This window comes from Cynocephalus volans, chromosome 4 (genome assembly GCF_027409185.1).
Source record: "Cynocephalus volans isolate mCynVol1 chromosome 4, mCynVol1.pri, whole genome shotgun sequence".
NCBI classification, from domain to species: Eukaryota; Metazoa; Chordata; class Mammalia; order Dermoptera; family Cynocephalidae; genus Cynocephalus; species Cynocephalus volans.
The window spans coordinates 8,885,467-8,907,303 of NC_084463.1; the positions used below are offsets into that span (position 1 = coordinate 8,885,467).

Genomic DNA, 21,837 nt, shown 5'->3' on the forward strand with positions numbered 1-21,837 from the left:
CAGCATCTCTGAGCTTTCTGTCTGGAAGCATTTTCCTCTGACTGAAGAATATCCTTTAATATTTCCTTTAGTTCAGATATGCTGGTGATGAAATCTCTGTTTTTGTTTGTCAGAAAAATATTTTTATTTTACCTTACTTATTGGAAGGCTGTTTTTATTGGATAAAGAATTCTGTGTTTCTAATTATTTTAGTAAAAGGTGAAAGATTTATTTGATCTGAAGAGAAACCAGAGTATTAGTTTAATTATTTTCTTTTGATACTTTAAAAATATCATTTTATTGTTTTCTGGTTTCTGTTGAGAAATCAATTGTCCATCTAGTCTTTGCTCCTTTGAAGTTGATTATTTTCCCTCTCTGATTGTTTTTAAGATTTTCTCATTGGATTATGATATTTTAATATGCTTTTCTTTTAATTCATTTTACTTGGGGTTTTTAGGGATTCTGGAATCTATGGTTTGATGTCTTTCATTAGTTTTGAAAAATTTCACCCATTATTTCTTCAAATATTGCTTCTGGTAAATCCTTTCTCTCCTTTTTTTTCTGGAACTGCAGTACATGTTACCCCCTTTTCACTCTATCCCTTTGTTCTTTTTAGTATTTCCCATTCTTTTCTTTCTCTAAGCATGGTTTCCTTGGATATTTTTTTCTTATCTATCTTACTGTTCAAACAGTTTCTCTTCTGCTGTTAAACCTAATCAAATTAATTGCTACTTTCAGTTCTAGAATTTTGATTTGATTCTCTTTTACAATTTATAATTCTCTGCTACAATTCTCAATTTGAAGGAGTTTCCTCAAATGTATTCAGAATAGTTAAAGTCTGATAACTTGTCCTCTGTGGCTCTTTTTCTATCATCTGTTGTTTATCTTGGCTTTTAATCATGTTCTCTTTTTTATGTGCTGATTATTTTTCATATCCAGAATATTGTGTTTGAAAATCTATAGAAATATTTTGAGGCCCAGGATGATGTTATATTCTTCTAGAGAAGTTTTTCATTTGTTTATATAATTTGAAGTAGGATTCAGTCCCTGCAGGAGCTTGCCTATTTCTTGTTTACTTCAATTCTTAGGGTACAGACCTATGAGGTCTCAACCCAAAGGACTAGAGGTTTACTAGGCCTTCCTCTTTTTGGCAGAACCTGAAATCTAACTTTTGTCCCTCTAGTCCCTAAAAGCTATCAAAATCTCTTCTCATTAAGGTTGAGGGGTAGGGAAGTTGGTGTGGCTACAACTTTATAAAAGTGTACAAGAAGGATCTGTGTGGTGATGGAACTGTTCCATATCTTGAGTGTGGTGGTGGTCACATGAATTCACACATGATGAAATAGCATAGAACTAAAACACACACACACACACACACACACACACACACACAGCGAATGCATGTTTAACTGGCGAAACCCGAATTAGTTTGGTGAATTGTATCAATGTAAGTTGCCCAGTTGTGATATTGTATTATAGTTATGCAAGATGTTATTACTGGTGAAACTGGGTGGGATCTCTCCATATTCTTTCACTTTTTTTTCATGGTAAAATATATGTAACATGAAATTTATCATTTTAAATGTTTTTAGGTGTACAATTCAATGGCATTAAGTACATTTACCATGTTGTGCAACCATCACCACTATCCTTTTCCAGAACATTTTCATCATCTCAGAAATTTGTACCTATTAAATAATAGCTCCCTATTCTCCCCTCCCTCCAGTCCATGGTAACCTCTAATTTACTTTCTGTTTCTATGAATTTGCCTATTCTGGGTACTTCATATAATATTTGTTCTTTTGTGTCTAACTTATTTAACTTAGCATAATATTTTTAAGTTCCATCTATATTGTAGCATGTGTCAGAATTTCATTCCTTTTAAAGATCGAATAATATTCCATTTTAAGTGTGTAGTACATTTTATCTATCCACTTGTTGATAAATATTTGGGTTTTCCCTACCTTTTGGCTATTACAAGTAATGCTGCTATGAACATTGGCATACAAATGTCTGTTTGAGTTTCTCTTTTCAATTCTTTTTGGTATATACTGAGAAGTGGAGTTGCTGGATCATGTAATAATTCTTTGTCTGGCTTTTTAAGGAACTGCTGAACTGTTTTCCACAGTAGCCACACCGTTTTATTCCCACCAGGGATGCACAGAAATTTAATTTCTTCACATTATTACCAACATTTGTTATTTTCATTTTTTTCTTTAAAGTTTTTTTTTTTTTAAATATATGCTATCCTAGTGGGTATGAAGTGGTATCTCATTTGTGTGTTTTTGATTTGTATTTCTGTAATAACTAATGTTGTTGAGCATCTCTTTAGGGCCTTGGGAGAAAGTTGCCTCCAATATCTAGTTCATCTCTGTGGGTTTCCTTTTCCTCTCAAATCTTGTCCCCAGTATTCTTCACTGCCTTTTTAGCTCACTAATGCCTTCAAACAGATGTTTTAAACATTTTGTCCAGCTACTCTTGCTGTTCTCAATGGATAGTTGCTCCACATTACCTAATCCACCATTAGTGGAAGTCTGTTTTTGTTTCGCTACAATTTTGTGAAAGAAAAAAAAAGGTTTAAATATAATTAAAATTACTTTAAAAAAGCTCTTTATGGAACTTAAGCATAGCACTAAATCTTTACTGAGTAGAAACATTTTACTGGGTAAAAACATATTATCTCCATGAGATGAATGAATGGAAATGGTCATTTACATAAGTAGGAATGCCAATAATGTCAACTGGATATAAATTATTGGGACATGCTATTATCCCGTGAATGACAATTTTTTCATTTGTTTCTTTCTCTCTCCTGAACAGGTCTATAATTCATTAGCCAGATCTTTCCCTCGAAGATTTGTTTTGCCCTTAAATGTCAGCTTGAATGCCACTGAGGGAGAGAACCTCAGTCCATTGTCCTATTCTTCAGCCAGTGCTGTGAAACAGGCTGATGGGAAGGTATGTCATGAATGGACATTAGACTAAGACTTTAAACTTTAGTGGTGTTACTTGATTCGTGGGCTGTTCTCCAGAATGTCGGATGCCCCATAGGTTTGTAACATTCAGCTGAGCAGAGTAAGAGTAATGGAACATTGCTTGTGTAAGAATCGCAGAAAATGGGTGGAAATGACCACTGTGTTTACTATCCCTTTTGTGTTTTCAAACAGACATATGCAACTTTCTAATAGTCGTGGAATGTTCTAGGCATTTGAGATTGGCCTTGACTGTCTCACCTTTTAGATAATTTGTACTTACCACAGGCATATCATTGTGCAGCTAATCAACATCTTAGCTTTAGTAGAATTAAAAAGCCCACTTCCATCTCCTATGCCATTTGACAGCTTATTCACAATATCTGATAATCTTTATGCATTCATATACATGATGGAAAGAGAAACAACATAAAAAATATGTAACCTCAGTTTCTAAGTCTTGTCACAAGCTCTTATAGGGTATTAGCTCCCTCACTGACCTACACTGAAGAAAATAAATGAGAATTAAGCATCCATTACAAATTCTTTTGGGACCTCTTTTAGATCTGGTGCTCTCATGAAAATCTACATCACGAGGATCTAGAGGAGGAAGGAGGCATTGAATTTCCCCAAATCAACTATAGCCAATTCAGTGGCAAAAAGTATCATTTCTTCTATGGCTGTGGCTTTCGGCATTTGGTGGGAGATTCTCTGATCAAGGTTGATGTGGTGAACAAGACACTGAAGGTGACAAAAATCTCTTTTCTGAACTTTTCCAAGATCTATTTTGCCTTTTGAATTAGTTTCTTTAATATTTAAGTAGTTCAGTCAGTTTCTTTTATTAAGTTTGAGGTATCTTGCCTCTAAGGAATCTAAATGAACCCCAAGCCCAGAAAAATAATTCTGTGCTTGATTTTGATGTCATTTTGGGAGAAACCATGGAGTTAAGGTTGTTGGGACACCCATTGTTTTAGTCGGTTTCTGTTGCTTACAACAAAATACCTGGAACTGGGTATTTTTTAAAGAAAATGAAATTTATTGCTTACAGTTTCTGAGGCTGGGAAGTCCAAAGTCCATCTGGTGGTGGTGACAGTGACCCAGGGGTCTCACATTGCAAGATGGTGGGAGCAGAGAGAGGGAAAGACAGACTCTTCTCTTCTTTTAAAACCCTCAGAACCATGCCCCTGACCACCACTTTTAATCCATTCACTACTGCAGTGTCCTACAATCCAATCACCTCTTCAAGGCCCCACCTTTTAATTACCCTAACAGGATTTCTCACCCTCTTAACAGTCACAGTAGGGGCTAAGCTTCTAATACATAAAACTTGGAGAACACAATTCAAGCTTCAGTAAGTTTTGGGGGGATGTAATTAAATCCAGTATAGCCATATTTAACATAGATGGGAAATTCTAATCAATCAAATTGTTTTTGATGGTAATGGAATCTAGGACTGCAAAAGCTTCCTCTCTATATGTATTCAATGCAGTAAGCCTGATTCTTGCTGTTGCAATATTCACGCTGAGAGTAGCAAAAGCTATAGAAAGCTTCCCAATAACAACTGGCCTTTTACCAAATATTTTTTTTTTGGGACTTGCAGGTTTGGAGAGAAGATGGCTTTTATCCCTCAGAACCTATTTTTGTTTCAGTACCAGGAGTCAATGAAGAAGATGGTGGGGTTATTCTTTCTGTGGTGATCACCCCCAACCAGGTAAATATATATCCCTGTCATTAGAGAGAAAAGCAGCACTAAGCCATTTGAGGTTATATTTAGTGATGCTGTAGATAGTTTACTTTGATTCCAATATGGCACCTTTTCTCTTTTCTTCTTACTATCTACATACATTTTAATCACAATCCATATTTTATTATTGTTTTAAAGTTCTATTTGTAGGACCATAATAATAATTCACATATGCATTGAGATTTGTAATTTAGGGACTACTTTCATACATATTATCGTATTGAGTCATCAAAACAACTTTGTGGGACACAATTTTACACATGTGGAATTTGTAACTTGAAGAAGTTGAAAAAGACTTGCAACAGATATGATAGTGGCAAAGCCAGTATTTAAATCTAAGCCTTCTGACTTCTAGACTAGTGTTCATACTACTGCCTGTGCTTCCAGTTTCAGTGAACTGTCCTCAAAGTCCAATGTCATAGCTCTGGACTAGTGTCTTGATAATGTTGCTTACTATCTGACTTCTTGTCCAGGACAATCTTGTGGCAAATAGGTTCACTTTGAGTACCAGGTTTGATCAACTGTTAGTGGCTTCTTGGGGTGTAGGATTCTGAGGTCTTTTAAGGGTTTAGGGGGAAAAGTGCTGTGATTAATTAGTGATGTCTGCCATGGGCTTAAGAGGACTTAATCCTCATGCCATGCACTTGTTATTCCTGTAATTAGATCAGGGAAAATCTCAGTCTCCCTTTCAATGCTGCCCTTTGAATAGTTCCAACATAACACAAAATGGAGGTGTTTCTAATTTGGAAGAAAGAGATTCTATGTCTCTTAGGAGATCGGAAAGGGGCAAGTAAAAAGATCATTAAACTCAAAGAGATCCTTTGAAGGTGATAGATATAAACAACTTAATTTCTTTGCTCTAGGCATGAAATTCTTCGGCCATAATTTCCTTTTCAGTCCAGCTCAAGAATTCAGCAGTGAGTAGATAGGCGAGGCACTGTGCTAATGCTGGGGATAGACATGAAGATGAATAAGACATGGTCTCTCTGTTAGAAATTTTAAAGCCCAGTGGAGAAGACAGACAGATTTTTGATGAAAAAAAGAGGTAATTTTCAGTGTTGTCTTTCCTTTTCTAGAATGAAAACAATTTTCTCCTAGTCTTGGATGCCAAGAACTTTGAAGAACTGGGCCGAGCAGAAGTACCTGTGCAAATGCCTTATGGGTTCCATGGCACCTTTGTACCCATCTGATGGGACAACCACAAGGTCTGGGAACTAGGTTTAAAATGAGTGTGTTCTGTACAAAAGAGAGAGCAAAAAGGGCACCCCATCTCTCAAACCATAGACATTTGGTTTTTAAATTTCTATTAAAAACAGAATTCATGAGATAATTATGGTTTTATATTTTCTTAGCATTTTTCCTTGAAATCATTAAGCTAGTGTTAATACGATCTTTTGAAGAAAGTTTCAAATTTACATTAATTGCATATATCTTCCCCTAGGTAATGATAAGAATACGAAACTGAGTCATTACCACCATCAGATAGGTGGGTGACAGAGGTCCTGGGAGAAGAAATACAAATAATCATAGAAAATGGACTTTGAATATAGATCTGAAAAGCACCTTGTTCTTTCCATCACACTCTGCCTGTTACCATTGGTCCCATGGTACTCAGAAGACAGGAAGTCTGCTGTATCATGCTTGGAGGCTTCTTCTAAACTGGCTGTTTCTCTGACATCCACAGCAGATGCTGTTGCAGTTTTACAACCCTCCTGTGGACTATCTGCTACCACCCCCCATCCCACCCCCAGCTTAGCCTTGGGAGGTTGTTGTTTTGAAGGACATCACTAAAATAAGGCATTTTTCTAGTCTCCAAGTGTATTGATTGATGAAAAGTCAGTAGTTCTTCATTTTGTTGAGTAACAGGCGGCACTACAGACCATATAATCTTCACATTTCTAAACACCAGGTTTTACTAACAACCCTAAGCAGCCTAGATCTATCACTTAAACCATACTCTTGCCAACACCCTCAAAATTCCTTGTTCCCTTTTCCTTCAGTTACACTCCCTGCCCTTGGCTGAACTCTAACCCAGGACCAGTTAAACTGTCCATGCTACCTCTGCATGTTGAACGTTGGTGCAGAGGGCCCCCAAACGTGTAATTTGGGGCACCTGTGAACTCATGTTAGGCTCTTTGCACAGTCCTGGACCAACATAGTGAGTTCCTTCTCTAATTTTCCTTAAAAGTTATTTCAGACTTCACAAACCCTATCTCATTTAGTGAAGTGTTCTATACATACAAATGTCATGTGCAGGGGTTGCACTGTGGCAATAAAATAAAAGGCCTTAAGTTCCACGTCTGGGTTTATGAGACACAGAAGACAACAGCAAGTGTAGATTGGCAAGAAGATACCTAAACAGAACTAATATGAGGGGACTTCAAAAAATTGGTGGAAAAATGGAATTAAAAGATAAAAGTAAGAAATATAAACTTTAATTCTCAACATAAGTGCCATGAAGTTCATGGCGCTTTTGTAAGCAATTATAGCAGCCATATAGTCCATCACTAAAGAACCAAAGGTCTTGGGAATTTAACCATGTCAGTGCAGCCTTTTTTTTTTTTTAAACGTTATTAACGGAAGAAAAATGGGTATACTTTAAAGATTTTTGAGGAAACAAAAAGATGTCAATAGGAGCCAAATCAGGACTGTAAGGCGGATGCCTAATGATTTCCCATAGAAATTCTTGCAAAATTTCCCTTATTTGATGAGAGGAATGAACAGGAGCATTGTCACGGTGGAGAAGAACTCTCTGGGGAAGCTTTCCTGGTGTTTTTCTGCTAAAGCTTTGACTAACTTTCTCAAAGCACTCTCACAATAGGCAGCTGTTATTGCTGTTTGGTCCTCCAGAAAGTCAACAAGCAAAATGCCTTGAGCATCCTGAAACACTGTTGCCATGACCATTGCTCTTGGCTAGTTGGCTTTTACTTTGACTGGACCACTTCCTGCTTTGGGTACTTTGTCCTCAGGATCACACTGGTAAAGCCATGTTTCATCTCCTGTTACAATTCTTCAGGGAAATGCTTACATTTGTTTAGGATTTCCATAGAAAGCTCTGCTCTTGTCTGCAGCTGATCTGGACACAACAGTTTTGGTACCCACTGAGTGGAAAGTTTGCTTGACTTTAATTTTTCAGTCAGAATGGTATAAATGGAACCAATTGAGATGTCTGTGGTATTGGTTATTGTTTCTGTTAATCGTTGTTCCTCTTCAATTAGGACATGTATAAAATTAATTTTGTCCTCTCAAATTGATGTGGATGGTTTGCTGTTGTGGGCCTCATTTTCAACATTGTCTTGTCTCTTCTTAAAATGCGTTATCCATTTGTAAACTGATTTCTTTGGGGCATTGTCTCCGTAAACTTTTTGTAAAGCAACAGTGATTTCACCATTCTTCCACCCAAGCTTCACCATAAATTTGATGTTTGTTCTTGCTTCAATTTTAGCAGAATTCATATTGCTCTGATAGGGGCTCTTTTATTAGTGCCTCACACTAGATTATGTTCAGACATGTTATGAAAACTTAATAAGAGTTTATTTTGGTGCAAAAATTTTTTAAAATCCATCCATAGCTTTTTTATAATATGCATTTTCCACGAACCTTTGAAGACTCCTTGAAAGGCAGATGCAAGAGCATAAAGCCTAAGGTAATCACAGCAACATAACTCCTTTGATATTTCACAGAAGTCCCTGAAAAGGCATGCATTGTACTTTCTCAGAGGGTGAGGGAGACTCTGGTTGTCCTCTGGGAAGTACACAGATCTGATCATGTCTTTTTTCTGTTTGTAAACCTTTTCTCCATCGTAATATACAGGGAGTGAAGTTCAAACATATGAGGGTACTCCAAAAATTTTGTGGAAAAGTTGAATTAAAAGATAATGCAAATCTTTCCACGGACTTTTTGAAGTATCCTTGTATAAAGTTAGCAGCATGTGATGGTTAATTCTAGGTGTCAACTTGATTAGATTAAGAAATGCCAAGAAACCTGGTAAAGCTATCTTTTTAGGTGTGTCCATGAAGGTGTTTCCAGAAGAGATTAGCAGGAGAGTCTGAGTGGACTTGGTGGGGAAGATCCACCCCCAATATGGTTGGAAACCATTCAATCTGCTGGGGACCCAGAGAGAACAAAAAACGGAAAAAAGGAGAATCACTCTATCCCTATATGCTGGAGCTAGGATACACTCTTCTCCTGTCCGTGGACATCAGAGCATGAGACTCTTCAGCTTTTGGGTTCCAATATTTACATGAAGGACACCATTAGCTTCTCTGGTTCTGAGGCTTTGGACTTGGGCTTAGCCATGCTACCAATATCCAGTTTGCAGACAGCTTATCGAGGGACTTCTCTTCACAATCGCATGAGCTAATTCTCTTAATAAATCTCCTCTCATATTTATATTATATCCTATCGATTCTGTCTGTCTAGAGAGCCCTAACTAATACACAGTATAATCATAAAATTCTGACTTAGGATGCCAGAATTCTGCGCTGGGAGAGAACTCAGTTTCTTGAAGGAGAAGAAAAAAAGAATCAGTGACATTTTATAATCTAGGCACATAAGCCTGGTAATCCAATGCAGAAAGTTCTGGTAGAATTGAATAAGCATATGACCAAGGCTCAACGCATAGGCAGGGCCTCTTTCTCTCCCTAAGCCGAACTCTTATTACTAGCCAGTGTCCAGAGACTGAAGGAGAGGAAGTATGTGGCACATAACTGAGGTTAAAAGGGAGAGGAAGGCAGCCCATCCCTGTGGCAGCTTACTACAGGAGATGAGAAGCAGAATAGAATGTTGATAAGGTGGCCAGACCTACTTGGGCCCAGGAGCTTTGACCTAGTTTTTTTCTCTGAGTGTAGAACCAGAGAGTAAGCCACAGCCATATGTGGAACTTTTAATACATTGTGACCCTGCATGTGAGTAAACAAGGCTCATGGGTGCCTGGAAATGTGACTCAAGGATGAAAATTCTCTTCTCCTGGGGAGGAGCCTCCTTTCCTCTATACTTAAAATGACATTCCCACCCTTCAATAATTTGGTGCCCAGTCCATGTTTCCAGTCTTCTCTCTCACCTGTCTCCCCATTGTATCCAAGAACTTGTCAAAATGCACCAAAAAAGCTGGACTTATCTACATTTCTTTTGCTCACACTTTCTTCTCTTTCTGGAATTTCCCTCTCATTCATCTGGTGAACTTTGAAATCCAGCTCAAGAATTATTTTCTCTTCAAAGCCTTCTTTTATTTTCTGAGGCAGAATTAGTTTTTTCTTTGTCATGATATTATTTCTGTGTCTGGCTCCCCCACTAAACTGAACTTTATGAGGACAAGGACCATGTATTTTTTATCATCATTGTGCCTCTGGTACTTAGTGTGCCTGGCATTTAGTAGACATTAAAAGTAAACTTTTTGAAAAAAACTTAATGAGTGAATAAGTGCAGGAAGGGAATGGATATGGGGGCTACCTTGCCAATATGTGTCTATTTGAATACCTTATGAGATCTCTTTATAGAAGCAAGGCGTCTGAGACAAAGGAGCCAAGCACAAAGCCAGTAAATGTTGCGTGAGTGAAGTAGGGACTACACCTAAATGTCTGTTTATCTCAAAGCACTGAAAGCTAAGTTAAAGGGAATGCTGTGTGCTTGCTGGTTAATTAGTTGTATAGTCTGCTGGGTCTGCCATAAAAAAGTACCACATCTGGGTGCTTAAACAACAGAAATGTATTGTTTCACAATTCTGGAGACTAGATGTCTGAAATCAAGGTTGGTTTTTGTTATTTCTGTCAGAGCTGGTTATACGAATTGGGTCATTCTTGACATACCCAAATTAAATCAGAGTCAAGGGACTGGGGGAAAAAGCACACGGGGCACATGGCACCTGCTTCCAGAATTTTTGCAAGCCCAGCTGCTGAACAGCTTGCTCTTACTCTAAGGCCAGTTTTACCTTATGACTGCTGAAATGGCTGGCCATGACTCTTAAGACTATTTTTACCTACAGCTGTCCCTCACCAACAGACCTTGCCAACTCTGAAAAACTTCAATAGTGCCAATGAGTTTTCTTTCAAAACAATGTAGCATTTCTGTAATAAAACTCCCAACCCTTTCTTTGTTCTTTGAATTTGCTGGAGACCATCCCAGCCTGTGTGCATGCCCCAAATTGCAATTTTGTTTTTCCCAGATGTTTTCTTTAGAGATTGGTCTCTGTATATTTTGACTTTGACACTTCCAAGGGCTGTTAGTGAAGGATGTCCTAGGCCTCTCTCTTTGGCTTGTAGATGATGTTGTCTCTGGGTCTTCACATGGCATTCCCTCTGTATTTATCTGTTTATGTCCAAGATTTCCCTTTTTATAAGGATACCAGGCATGTTGGGTCAGGACCCACCCTAATCTCAACTAATTAAATCTGCAACAATGCTATTTCCAAATAAAGTTACATTCTGAGGTACTGAGAGTAAGTTAGGACTTCAACATATGAATTTTGGAGGGTGACAATTCAATCCCTAACAGGTTCACTGAGGGTGAATTTGGTGAGTACCCTTGTATAGAATTAGCTTTAATATTTTCTGCTAGTTTGTTACTGGAGTATTAAAATGGCACTGATTTTTGGGTGCTGATTTTGTGTCCTGCAACATTACTGAAATTGTTAATCAGCTGTAAGAATTTTTTGGTAGAGTCTATAGGTTTTTCTATATATAAGATCATTTCATCTGCAGACAAGGACAGTTTGACTTTGTCCTCTCTAATCTGGATTCCTTTTATTTCTTTCTCTTTACTGATTGCTCTGGCTAGTACCTCCAGTACTGTGTTAAATAGGAGTGGTGAGAGTGGGCATCCTTGTCTTCTTCCTGTTCTTATGGGAAAAGCTTTTAGCTTTTCCCCATTCAGGATGATATTGGTGATTGGTTTGTCATAAATGGCTTTTATTGTATTGAGATAATTTCCAGCTATACAGTCAAAAAACAAATAATCCAATTAAAAAATTGGCAAAGGAAATGAATAGACATTTTTCAAAGGAAGACATACAAACGGCCAACAAGTACATGAAAAAATGCTCAGCATCACTAGCCATCAGAGAAACACAAATCAAAACCACATTGAGACATCATCTCACCCCAGATAGACTGGCCATTATTAAAAAGACTGAGAATAACAAGTGTTGGAGAGGATGTGGAGAAAGGGGAACTCTTCTATACTCTTGGTGGGGCTGTAAATTAACACAGCCATTATGGAAAATAGTATGGAGTTTCCTCAAACAACTACAGATACAACTACCATATGATCCAGCAATCCCACTACTGGATATATATCCAAAGGAATGGAAATCATCATGTCAAGAGGATACTTGCACTCTGATGTTCATTGCAGCTCTTTGTGTTCATCAACAGACAACTGGATAAGGAAAATGTGGTATTTATACACAATGGAATACTAATCCATAAAAAAGAATGAAATTCTTCCATTTGCAGCAACATGATGAGTCTGGAGAAAATTATGTTAAGTGAAATAAGCCAGAAAAAGAAAGAGAAATTCTGCATGTTCTCACTTATAACTGGCTGCTGGGTAAGGAATGAAGGAAAGAAAGAAAGAAAAAAGACCACAACAATACGTTGAACTTTCAGAAGGAGAGAACAAACCTAAGGATACCAGAGATGAGGGGGAGGGAGGGAAAGGGTTTGGGAAGTGATAGGTCAGGTAAAGGGCATAAGGAAATACGATTTGTAAGAAAAATATGCTAATAATAAATAATAAAAATTAAATATTAAGCCAGTTAAAAAAAGAATTAGCTTTAATAATTTACCGTAAGAACTTTGCAAATGCCATGGAGTATTTTACTAAAGCAAACAAGTAATAAAGGCAATTTTTCAGAAATTCCTTCTACCTTTTACCTTTTATTTTATTTTGAATCTGTAAAATGTTTTCAGAATGAGTACGGTGTTTATGTAACCACTGACTGTGAGAGTATTTACGTACTGGATAATATTGGGAAATACACTTATCTGGGCTTGTATTTTCTTATCTGTAAAATGAGAGGATTAAACTCAATAGTCTCCATCTCAAAAATCTCTGAAAGCTTACAGTTCTTTGAAGTCCTTTCTTTACGGATCAATGAGGGAGCTGAGACAAACATTTTAAAATGTGTGAAGAATGTTTGCTACATAAGATGTTAATAATTTAATGCAGAACAAACAATATATGGCTGGAGACAAGGCATATGAGAGAAATCACCTTCAGGCTTCTATTTCTACTACCCCCATGATTCTATCTTCCTTTTCTAAGTGCGCAGGAAATTTTCCTAGTCTGTTATTAATCACTGACTTGTCCTTTTCATCGTTTGGTTTTTCTCATATACGTACAATGTAAGCTGTCCTCCTCAGTGCCTGGAAACAGTGCCAGCCCTATAGTAGATGTCCAATAAATATTTAATGAAAGAATGAATGGAGGCAAGAGGTGACATGGTGTTGCGAACTGTGTGTAGTTTGGGCACTCTTGTGAGTAGATGTGAGGAAACAAGATCCTTTCACTCTCATGGCATCTATATTGGCTAGGGAAGCATGTGTTCACGGGTGCATGTGTGCACACTATGCCAACCCAGAGTGATAAAAGGGTTTATGCACGCTTGTGGATAAGAGTGGCTTTAGAATTTCTCTTAGTAAGAATCATGACGCAACAGTCCGAAAGTAGCATCATATCTGAAAGCCACGTGGTCCCACAGTGCTCTCAAATTTCTGCTCTTTTTATGCTCTAAGTAGACTGTGGCCGTCTGATAGAATAACCAGCCACTGTAGCTTTCTGTAGTAACTAACCCAGGGCTTTCTAGAAGGGAGTGGGAGGGGAAGCTCGAAGAGGTCATTCGAGGACTCAAAGTGTGCCCAGACTGGTCCTAACTGCGTAGTGTGGCTTCAGGCTGAGCAGGCATAAAAATGAAGGACACCAACCCCCGCTCCCGCCATCCGACCGCTCCAAGGTATGCCTAGCTATTGGAACTCTAGGTATCCTAGGTAACCAAAAGATTCAGATGGTGAGAGACGCTTCCGACGGTGGGGAGAGCTCCCAACGGAGGGTGGAGCTCCTCAGGTCGGGATTGGCCAAAGCCTGAGCGCAGGAGCGCGGAGGAGGGCGCGCCAGCCCGCACTGCGCAGCCGCGGGGAGGCCCCGCCCACCCGGCTCCTCCCACCCCGGCCCCACAGCTGGCCGGAGTGCGCGGACGGTGGGTGGAAGAGGATGAGCGCCGCAGCGCGCAGCGGTCGCCGCCGGGCGCGAGTGTCCCGCCTAGTGTCCTTCAGCGCGAGCCACCGGCTGTACAGGTGGGTTGTGTCCAAGGGGGCCAATGGGGCGGGCCGGGGAACGTCACGGGGGGCGGGGCTGGGGCGTGCTTACGTGCGCGCGCTGGAGCCCTGCGACGGGGACGCGTGGTGGTTGAGCCAAGTTGCGGCCCCGGGCGGCCCGCAACAAGAACGGTAGTGACTGCCGGAAGTGACCGAGCTCGAGAGGAGGCGGTGGAGCGTGGTGGTTAACAGGCCGTCTGCGGAGGGAGACGGGCCCGGGTTGGGAACACAGATGCTGCAGTCCAGCTCTGTGTCCCGAAACAATGTCTTTGTCCCCCAAAGTCCCTTAGTATAGCTCACAAGGTTGCTGTGAAGTTCAACGAGTTGAACTCGCCCAGGTTACACAGTACCCGGCACGTCGTAAACACTCGATAAATGGTAGCTAATGTTACATGCCAGAAGCATTAGTGACCGTACCTCATATAATAAGGCAAATTTTGTACCCTTTTAACGAAGATAAAATGAGCCAGATGTTCAGTCTCCTAAGCAAGCAGCACGGTTGGAATTTGAACCCCAGCACTAAGACTGCTTCACTGTGCTTGAGTGGATTTTGTGAGTTTTACCACTCACCAGCAAGCTCCACTTTCAGAAACCCCGTTTCCTCATTAAAAAATAAGAATAGTCATTTCTCTCTGACAGCGTTCATCCTTTTATTCGTTGGACAAGAGTTTCTTTCTGGCTTAACTGATTTCGTGCTAGGCAACAGGGATCAGCACACCGTGGTCACTGCCTCTTGTCTGGAGTTTACAATCTGGCCAGTTATAGTGAGAGAGTTTTGCGCAAAAGCCTTGTGAACGTCAGTGCTCTAGAAGTGAGAAGTGGATGAGCAGGACCAAGCGGAGGGAATAATAAAGAAGACCTCAAAAAGAAAGAGGGGTGTAATAGGAATTTCAAACATATGAGGGTGGTAAGGCCCCATAGGAGATGCAAAGTTGATTGGGCAGGTAGAGGTATAAAAACTCATCAAATTGTTCTCTGGAACAACAGCTAAGTATTATAATTTTAAAATTACACTTAATTTGAATATCCCTAATTGGACTGGTACAGTTATCATCAGGCAATTGGTGAGGCATAGTAAAGCAAGGTTGTTGAAGAGGAGACTTACTAGGTCATTTCATGAGAAATGAGAATTTAAGCTGCTTGAAAACAAGCATCTTTTTGTGGTTTTCATTACATGCTCTTGCTTCATTCAGCACATGCCTAACACACAGTTGCTACTCAGTAAATGTTTGTGGAATTGAACAATAGAAGGACCATGAGCAAGTCAGTTGTTGAAATCTTGCTGTGGAACAAGGGGATTGGATTTAAGGTTTGTTTATGCTAATTTGTATGGTATAGTAGTCTAATTAGGAAGCATGTATACACTGGTTTCTGATGTATAGCTGAGTAATGAAATCAGAGCGATTTATGACTCTCCATTTGGTCAGCTAAAGTAATAAATTGGGAAACTTTTTAAAGACCAAAGCAAATAATATTATGTAGGGAAAAGAAGAGGTTTGAATGTGATATTTGTGTAATGTTGACTTTTTTTTTTGTCAGCAAATCTCTGAGTAATGAAGAAAACTTGAAACTGTTTGGGAAATGCAGCAATCCAAATGGCCATGGGCACAATTATAAAGGTAAGAGAAAAACTGGTGAAATTTTATCCCTTCAATAACGGTGTAAGGGTGTTCTGCAAATACAGGCATAAGAATGCTTTGAGCCTTGAATGAGAAGTTAAATGGAAGTTCAAAACAAAAATATCTGTTGTGTTGGTTGGATGTGTCTTAAGTGTTATGTCTTAATTGTCTGCTCTGTTATGGATAGCCCAAAATGATGAATGGTTTAAAGAATTTTTTTCCTTGGTCTTAGAGTGCATAGAGATTTTCTGGACAGCATGTTTCCTTCTGATTAGGTACAGCTGAGGCTAATGTTAAAATTAGATTGTATTCTTTGAGTAAATAATGAATGACAATAGGGGAATATTGCCTAGGAATGTACTGTAAGGCAGGAAAATAGGTTGGGTCTAAAACTTTGCCAACATTGTTCCAAGAAAGTAATATGTGCAAGGATAAGAGACTTGATTCTTTGAGATACAGCTGATGCCTCAAAAAACAGCTATGAAAGCCACAGTGTGGTGGCGTAAAAAAGGACAAGGTGTCAGACGATAGGATTTCTAGCTTAATTACTGCCTCGTATATGATCTGTGATCCCTCTCAATCTCAGTGTACTCACTTCTCATGTAATACCTAATGATGTTTGTATATAGCTGAAAAAATGTAAATTTATAAACGTTATCAATCTGTAAAGTACTGATCATTAGGATTTTTCGAATGCTTCCTACAAGCACTTGTTAATTTACAAAGCATTACTGTAAAACGTGTACATTTGTGTGAGTAAAAGGATAAGAGTTTAAAGCCTAGTAGTAGTTTTGCTTGTTCAGGAAGGCACTGCCCAGAATTGGACCAGTTCAGTGTATAGCTGGACATCTGAATGTACATTTTCCACTTTTACAGGCAGAGATTGAGCACCATTTCCATCCTTCCTAGTGCATCAACATTATAAGCTGATTTATACCTTTGTGGCCTTAACTAAGGACTTCTGCTTAGCAAAGCTCCTACTAAGATCGTCTGTCTTGGTTGAGTCTTGCTTGCTTGATAAAAAAAAAATCTTAACTAAAAGAACAAATGTTTTGAGGAAAATATAAGTATAGTTTTGGGGGACAGAGATCTAATATTTAATTTATGTTGCTAACTTGTGCTTGGATGTTAAACTATTGAAAGTCATGCTGTGTTTTTGGTATTTTGTTTTTTTCCCCATAGTTGTGGTGACACTATATGGAGAGGTACGTGCTAAAAAATATTTGTGGTTTGTGCAGATTGATGGGCCCTCTTTCAGCCATCGTGATGGATTTTGTGTTCAAAACTTCTGTTCCAATCAGTATTGCTTCATTGTTCGCCTATGTGTGTGGTGAGCAGCTGCCATTCCAGGCCTCTCTTCTCCCAAAGTGTTGTCTTTAATGTGCTGTGTGTAGACAGGTAGAAGAGCCATGCAATGAAAAGGATGCCTGAAGCACATGGTGCTTCCATGCTGAGATTAATGATTGTCTCTGCAAATGTGGGCACAATCTTTGCACATTGTATAGCCTTTAATAATTTGCCAATGGTTTAAACATGGAGAGCCTATTAGAGTAATACTTACTTTTATTTATTCTTTAGATTGATCCTGTTACAGGAATGGTTATGAATCTGACTGACCTCAAAAAACATTTGGAGGTAATGTCATGTTGGGTGCTTATTATGTGCTGTCCCCTAAGTATAAAATTTGGCAGCCCCTTTCTACTGCCCTAACAAGTTATCTCCTGTGGTTCCATGACTCTGTGAGTGGAATTGCGTGTGGGAGTGGCAGAGGAGTTGGAGAAACTATTTTCCCAGCCTTCTAAAGGTATTTGGATGACTTAATGGAAATTAGTCACAGTTGTGTTACAGTGATGGGAAGAAATGTAGCATGCTCACCTGTATTCCTTGCTGGAATATCCTGATTTCCTCCATTTAACAAATTCTGCCCTTTCAAGACGCAGCTTTCTCCTCTAAGCTTTCTGTTCCTCTTCTGAATATTCCTTGTACCTTTGATCACTCTGGCTCTATTTTAAACTCACTAGGGCAGTGCATCATAGAGAAAACTCACAAGAAGGTGCTCAGTAAAGAGCTTACTGATTATGTCATTCTAGAATTCTTGCATTGTAAGAGACCTTAGAGATTACCCAAACCAACTTCATCCCTAGGATTAAGATTGAGAAATGCTGAACAATTAACTGACTTGCCCCAGGTTATATGGTAAGTCATTTGCAAAGCTGGGAGTAGTTTTCCTTCCATCCAGCTGTTCTTATTATGCTGTCATTTCACTTGTTTATTTAGTTCATTTCAGCTCTGCAATTCACTTTGTTCTGAAATTTGACATTTGTTTCATAAAAATTATGTTAATAATCATTACTTCCTTCACATTTCTTCTTATCTATGTGTTCAACAAATTTGCCTACTTTGCCTCAGTTTTTGAGCTAAGTACTGGTAATACAAAGGGGAATGAGACATAGCTCACAGAGTATGTATGTTACTTTTTCTAGTTGCTTAAGAAATAGTTTAAGTGCTCAATAACTTGGCTGAATAAATAAGAGAACAAGTGAACAAACAGCACTGTGCTAAAAGTACTTCAGGAAAGTTGTAAAGACAGAGTTCCCACATTTACTGAGGACGTAAAATGTATACCCCAAAGTGTTGTACAAGACAAGACAGCAATATGAGAGGTCTCAAGCAAACATGATTAAATACTAGAGGAGGGGTTCTCTATGCTTTTTTCTACTTTTGTGTACCTGAAGAATACTACACGCTCCCATCAGTAAAAGTGGCTCATCATAGCATATGCAGTGAAGTTATAGCCCTGCAGAAAAGGCTTTAGTGTAGAAGTTGGGACTGAAACTGGGATTGAAGATAAAGATATTTATTTTCTTGATATACAGGTGGAACTTCCCTTCATTTGATTTACTTCAAAAGCTGTCTGATCTAGGAATTACTCTTTTTATGATTCTAGCTTTACTCAAGAAATGATCGCTATTATTGTTATTAATGTACCCTTTTTGAAACCATGCCATATGGAAAATTAGATTGTTTTATAAATGCTTAGACTTTGTATAATAGCTAAGAGTAAAAACCTCCAAAGAATAAGGCAATTACAATTTGCTAATGACAAGGGAAAACATTATGTTAATATATATAAGTATTGATGAGTAATAGTCTTTACATATTTGTCTTTTTTTCTTCTAAGAACCCAAGCCCATTCTTAAATTAGTCCTCATAGGAGACATTTAGAATTATTTACATAATTTCAGTCTAGGTCTGCTTTATAAAATGTAATACTCACTAGATCTTTGTCCTAATGATATTGTGGCATTGTTCCATAGGTGAGACTGTTATGGAAAGGTGTTCTGATAACTTTTTGGACAGAATTCAAGAAGTATTAAACTGAATTCTGAATCACAATGGCTTGTGTTACAAGAAAGCTCCAGGAATTCTTTACTTTTTGGTTTCTTTCCTCTTTGCATTCAGTAACAATGATAGTTAATCATTATGGAGAGCTGGGCCTGACTTTATTTTACAGCTTTAAACTTTGTAAGATTGCTTTGTAAGACACAGGTATAGAACTTACAAGTATTGAGTTAGTGGTTAAATGATAAAGTTTAGAGGCACAGGTGGAACACATTGGAATTTGAGTCAAAAATGGAGTCAATGATTTTTTCCTTTGTTTTGTCTCTAGGAGGCAATTATGAAGCCCTTGGATCATAAGAATCTGGATCTGGATGTGCCATACTTTGCAGATGTTGTAAGGTGGGTGTCACTATTTGCCTTAGACAGACGGTAAGAAAGAATTGATTTTAACATTTTATCTGATTGCTGTTGATTTCTAAAGTTTTAGTTTAATGATATCTTTCAAAACTAGAATTTCTGTTTTTGTCAATATTAAATGTGAAATTTTGTTTATTATTTGCATTTTGAACTTTTTTTTTTCTTTTTTTCTACAGCACAACAGAAAATGTAGCTGTATATATATGGGAAAACCTTCAGAAACTTCTTCCTATGGGAACTCTTTATAAAGTAAAAGTGTATGAAACTGACAATAATGTGGTAGTCTATAAAGGAGAATAGCTCTTAAAGATTAATGTTGTAGAAAGACTACTTTCTTTCTGTATTTGGAAAAGGTCTTTATCCCCTGGAATGTTAAGGAATCACCATGTAATTGTTGTACCTCCACATTGTGTTCTGGAATGCCTGATTTATTGAAATCATTGTAAGACCTGTTATACATTTAAATCTATTTTTATCATTTAGAGAGTCTTATTTATAGATTAAAAGTCACTTTATTTTCCGCAAAATGTTTTGGTGTGGAATTATTTGAAAGCAAAAGAAATCTACTTTTATTGTTTTCTCTGTTATCTCATTTTTACTATTCATTTTTTCTTGTTATAATATAAATGGTAAAAACATTTATATGACTTACAGTAGGCGAATCTTATAAAGAATGAAATGCAGGTGACCACAAAGTCTGAAGACAATGTATGTATTTTTTAATAGCTTGAAGTCCCTTGATTACTTCTTTTTGGGATCTAAAAGCACCAATTTTGGTCAGTAAAAAGCAGACACACAAATCATCTGAGGCAGTGCATTGCAGATGCATGTACAAGATTGATGGAAGTGCTGATTTTGTGCACATTGTTCATTGCAATTTTGCACAGCTTTTTGAACTATAAAGTGCTAGTAAGGAACAACACATTGAACATATCACAGAATATCAGTAAATTATTATGTGTATTTGTCTAGATTTCTATATCTTATAATTTTAACTCATAAGACTGAAGAATAATTACATATTTTAAACCCTGTTAAAATAGTCAACATAAAAAGGATCTACTACTCTGTAAAGCATTTCCTGTATACAGTTTTTCCTAATTGATCCTATTTTGATCTGATCAAAAACTTACCTGCATAAGTTGAAATATATTCTTGGCATTCATTGCTGGTATCTTTTCCTCATGTCTAAATCCACAAGAATGGATTTGCTTGCTTTGTACAAAGAACTGTTCTCTCTTGTGTTCTCATTTGTATTCTAAACTTCTTAAATACAGGATTTTCTTTTTCTTTCCATGTAGCATCTGGTATACAGTGGATTCTCAGAATGTTACTGCCTGAAAATAGCAAAGGGACTTATGCAGTGATTACTATTCTAGAAGAACTTGCAAAGGAGTTTTATTTTGGAGAGTTAGTAACTGCAGGAATTTTATTATACATTTTGATAGTAATGCAATGCTCTTAATTAAATTTGAATTGTGTTTTAGTTATTAAACAATTTTTATTTATAAAGCGTATTTTGTATTGATTACTCAAAAGGCAGGATAACTGTCATTTATTAAGGTACTTTATGTTTTAATTCTCAAAAATACCATGCAAGGCAGGTACTATTCCTATTTTACAGACGAGAAAATTAAAATTGAGAGAGTTTATGCTACTTACTTAAGATCACTGAACAAATAAATTGCAAACTGGGTGTTTGACATTCAGGGTCCTTCTGACTCCAAAATTGACCCTGAAAAAGGGACAATATATGTGTATTTCCAGATTTTTTTTAAAATGCCAAATTTGCACATCTGACGTATTAGAAAAACATTATTTTTTTTAGTAACATTGACAATCCATATTATTTATTGGTTGCTTCAAGAGAACATTTTTCTTCTACTTGATCTCCTTAGGAAAGTAAGAATTTTGTCTGTCCATCCGTCTGTCTTTGTATGTACATATGTATGTATCTATCTGTCCTGAGTGGATGAATGAATGATTGGAAAGACCAAAGATAGTATATAGTTGATTTTCTTCTAAGTCTCCCTGGATGCTGCTATTCCAGACCATATCAAGCTGTATTGTAATTATTGCTTTCCCTATTTATTTTTTTTCTGCTACTCTGAATTCCTGTGGGCAAAGTCTTCATTCCAAGCAGATTATCTGGTAAATACTACTCAGTAATTTTTTTGTTAATTAAATGAATGGCATATTGGTAGAAACTGTTGAAATTTTATAGTGCCTTAATATACATAATGGACACTCAGTATGTATTTTTGGAATTGAACCTGAATGTTTTGAGGCTTGAATTCTAGTCCCAGTGCTGTTAGAATTTAATTGAGTCATGTTCATCTCTAGGCTTTAGCTTCTTTATCTGTAAAATGAATCCTTAGACTAATGCTTTCTCAAATTGCTTCTACTTTTATATCTAGATGATTTTAAATATCAAATGAGTAAATATTATTAAT

The 21,837-nt window shown here is 37.6% G+C and overlaps 2 protein-coding genes across 7 annotated transcripts in view; both read left to right on the forward strand.

Moving 5' to 3' along the window:
• The window catches only part of BCO2 (beta-carotene oxygenase 2), a 44,420-nt gene extending 36,475 nt beyond the window's left edge, over positions 1-7,945 (forward strand). Inside the window, exons 9-13 of one of the 5 annotated variants that reach the window (XM_063093260.1) lie at positions 2,800-2,937; positions 3,516-3,698; positions 4,552-4,662; positions 5,772-5,900; positions 6,137-7,945. In XM_063093260.1, coding sequence (XP_062949330.1) covers positions 2,800-2,937; positions 3,516-3,698; positions 4,552-4,662; positions 5,772-5,885 — 546 coding nt within the window. In that variant the 3' untranslated portion in view covers positions 5,886-5,900; positions 6,137-7,945. Of the gene's footprint in view, positions 1-2,799; positions 2,938-3,515; positions 3,699-4,551; positions 4,663-5,771; positions 6,113-6,136 lie in introns of those variants that run through there. The other 4 variants (XM_063093264.1, XM_063093261.1, XM_063093262.1 and 1 more) reach the window with 4 other exon arrangements.
• A 5,500-nt stretch (positions 7,946-13,445) lies between these two features.
• On the forward strand, positions 13,446-19,911 carry PTS (6-pyruvoyltetrahydropterin synthase). 2 transcript variants are annotated; one of them, XM_063094361.1, is made up of 6 exons: positions 13,446-13,645; positions 15,546-15,625; positions 16,808-16,830; positions 17,204-17,260; positions 19,296-19,366; positions 19,561-19,911. In XM_063094361.1, exons 1-6 carry the CDS (start codon positions 13,602-13,604, stop codon positions 19,682-19,684), a joined length of 399 nt encoding a protein of 132 aa, XP_062950431.1. In that variant the 5' UTR covers positions 13,446-13,601; the 3' UTR covers positions 19,685-19,911. The 2 variants fall into 2 exon arrangements, with proteins under 2 accessions (XP_062950431.1, XP_062950430.1); XM_063094360.1 differs by lacking the exon at positions 13,446-13,645 and adding an exon at positions 13,660-13,985.
• Positions 19,912-21,837: the final 1,926 nt, after the last annotated feature.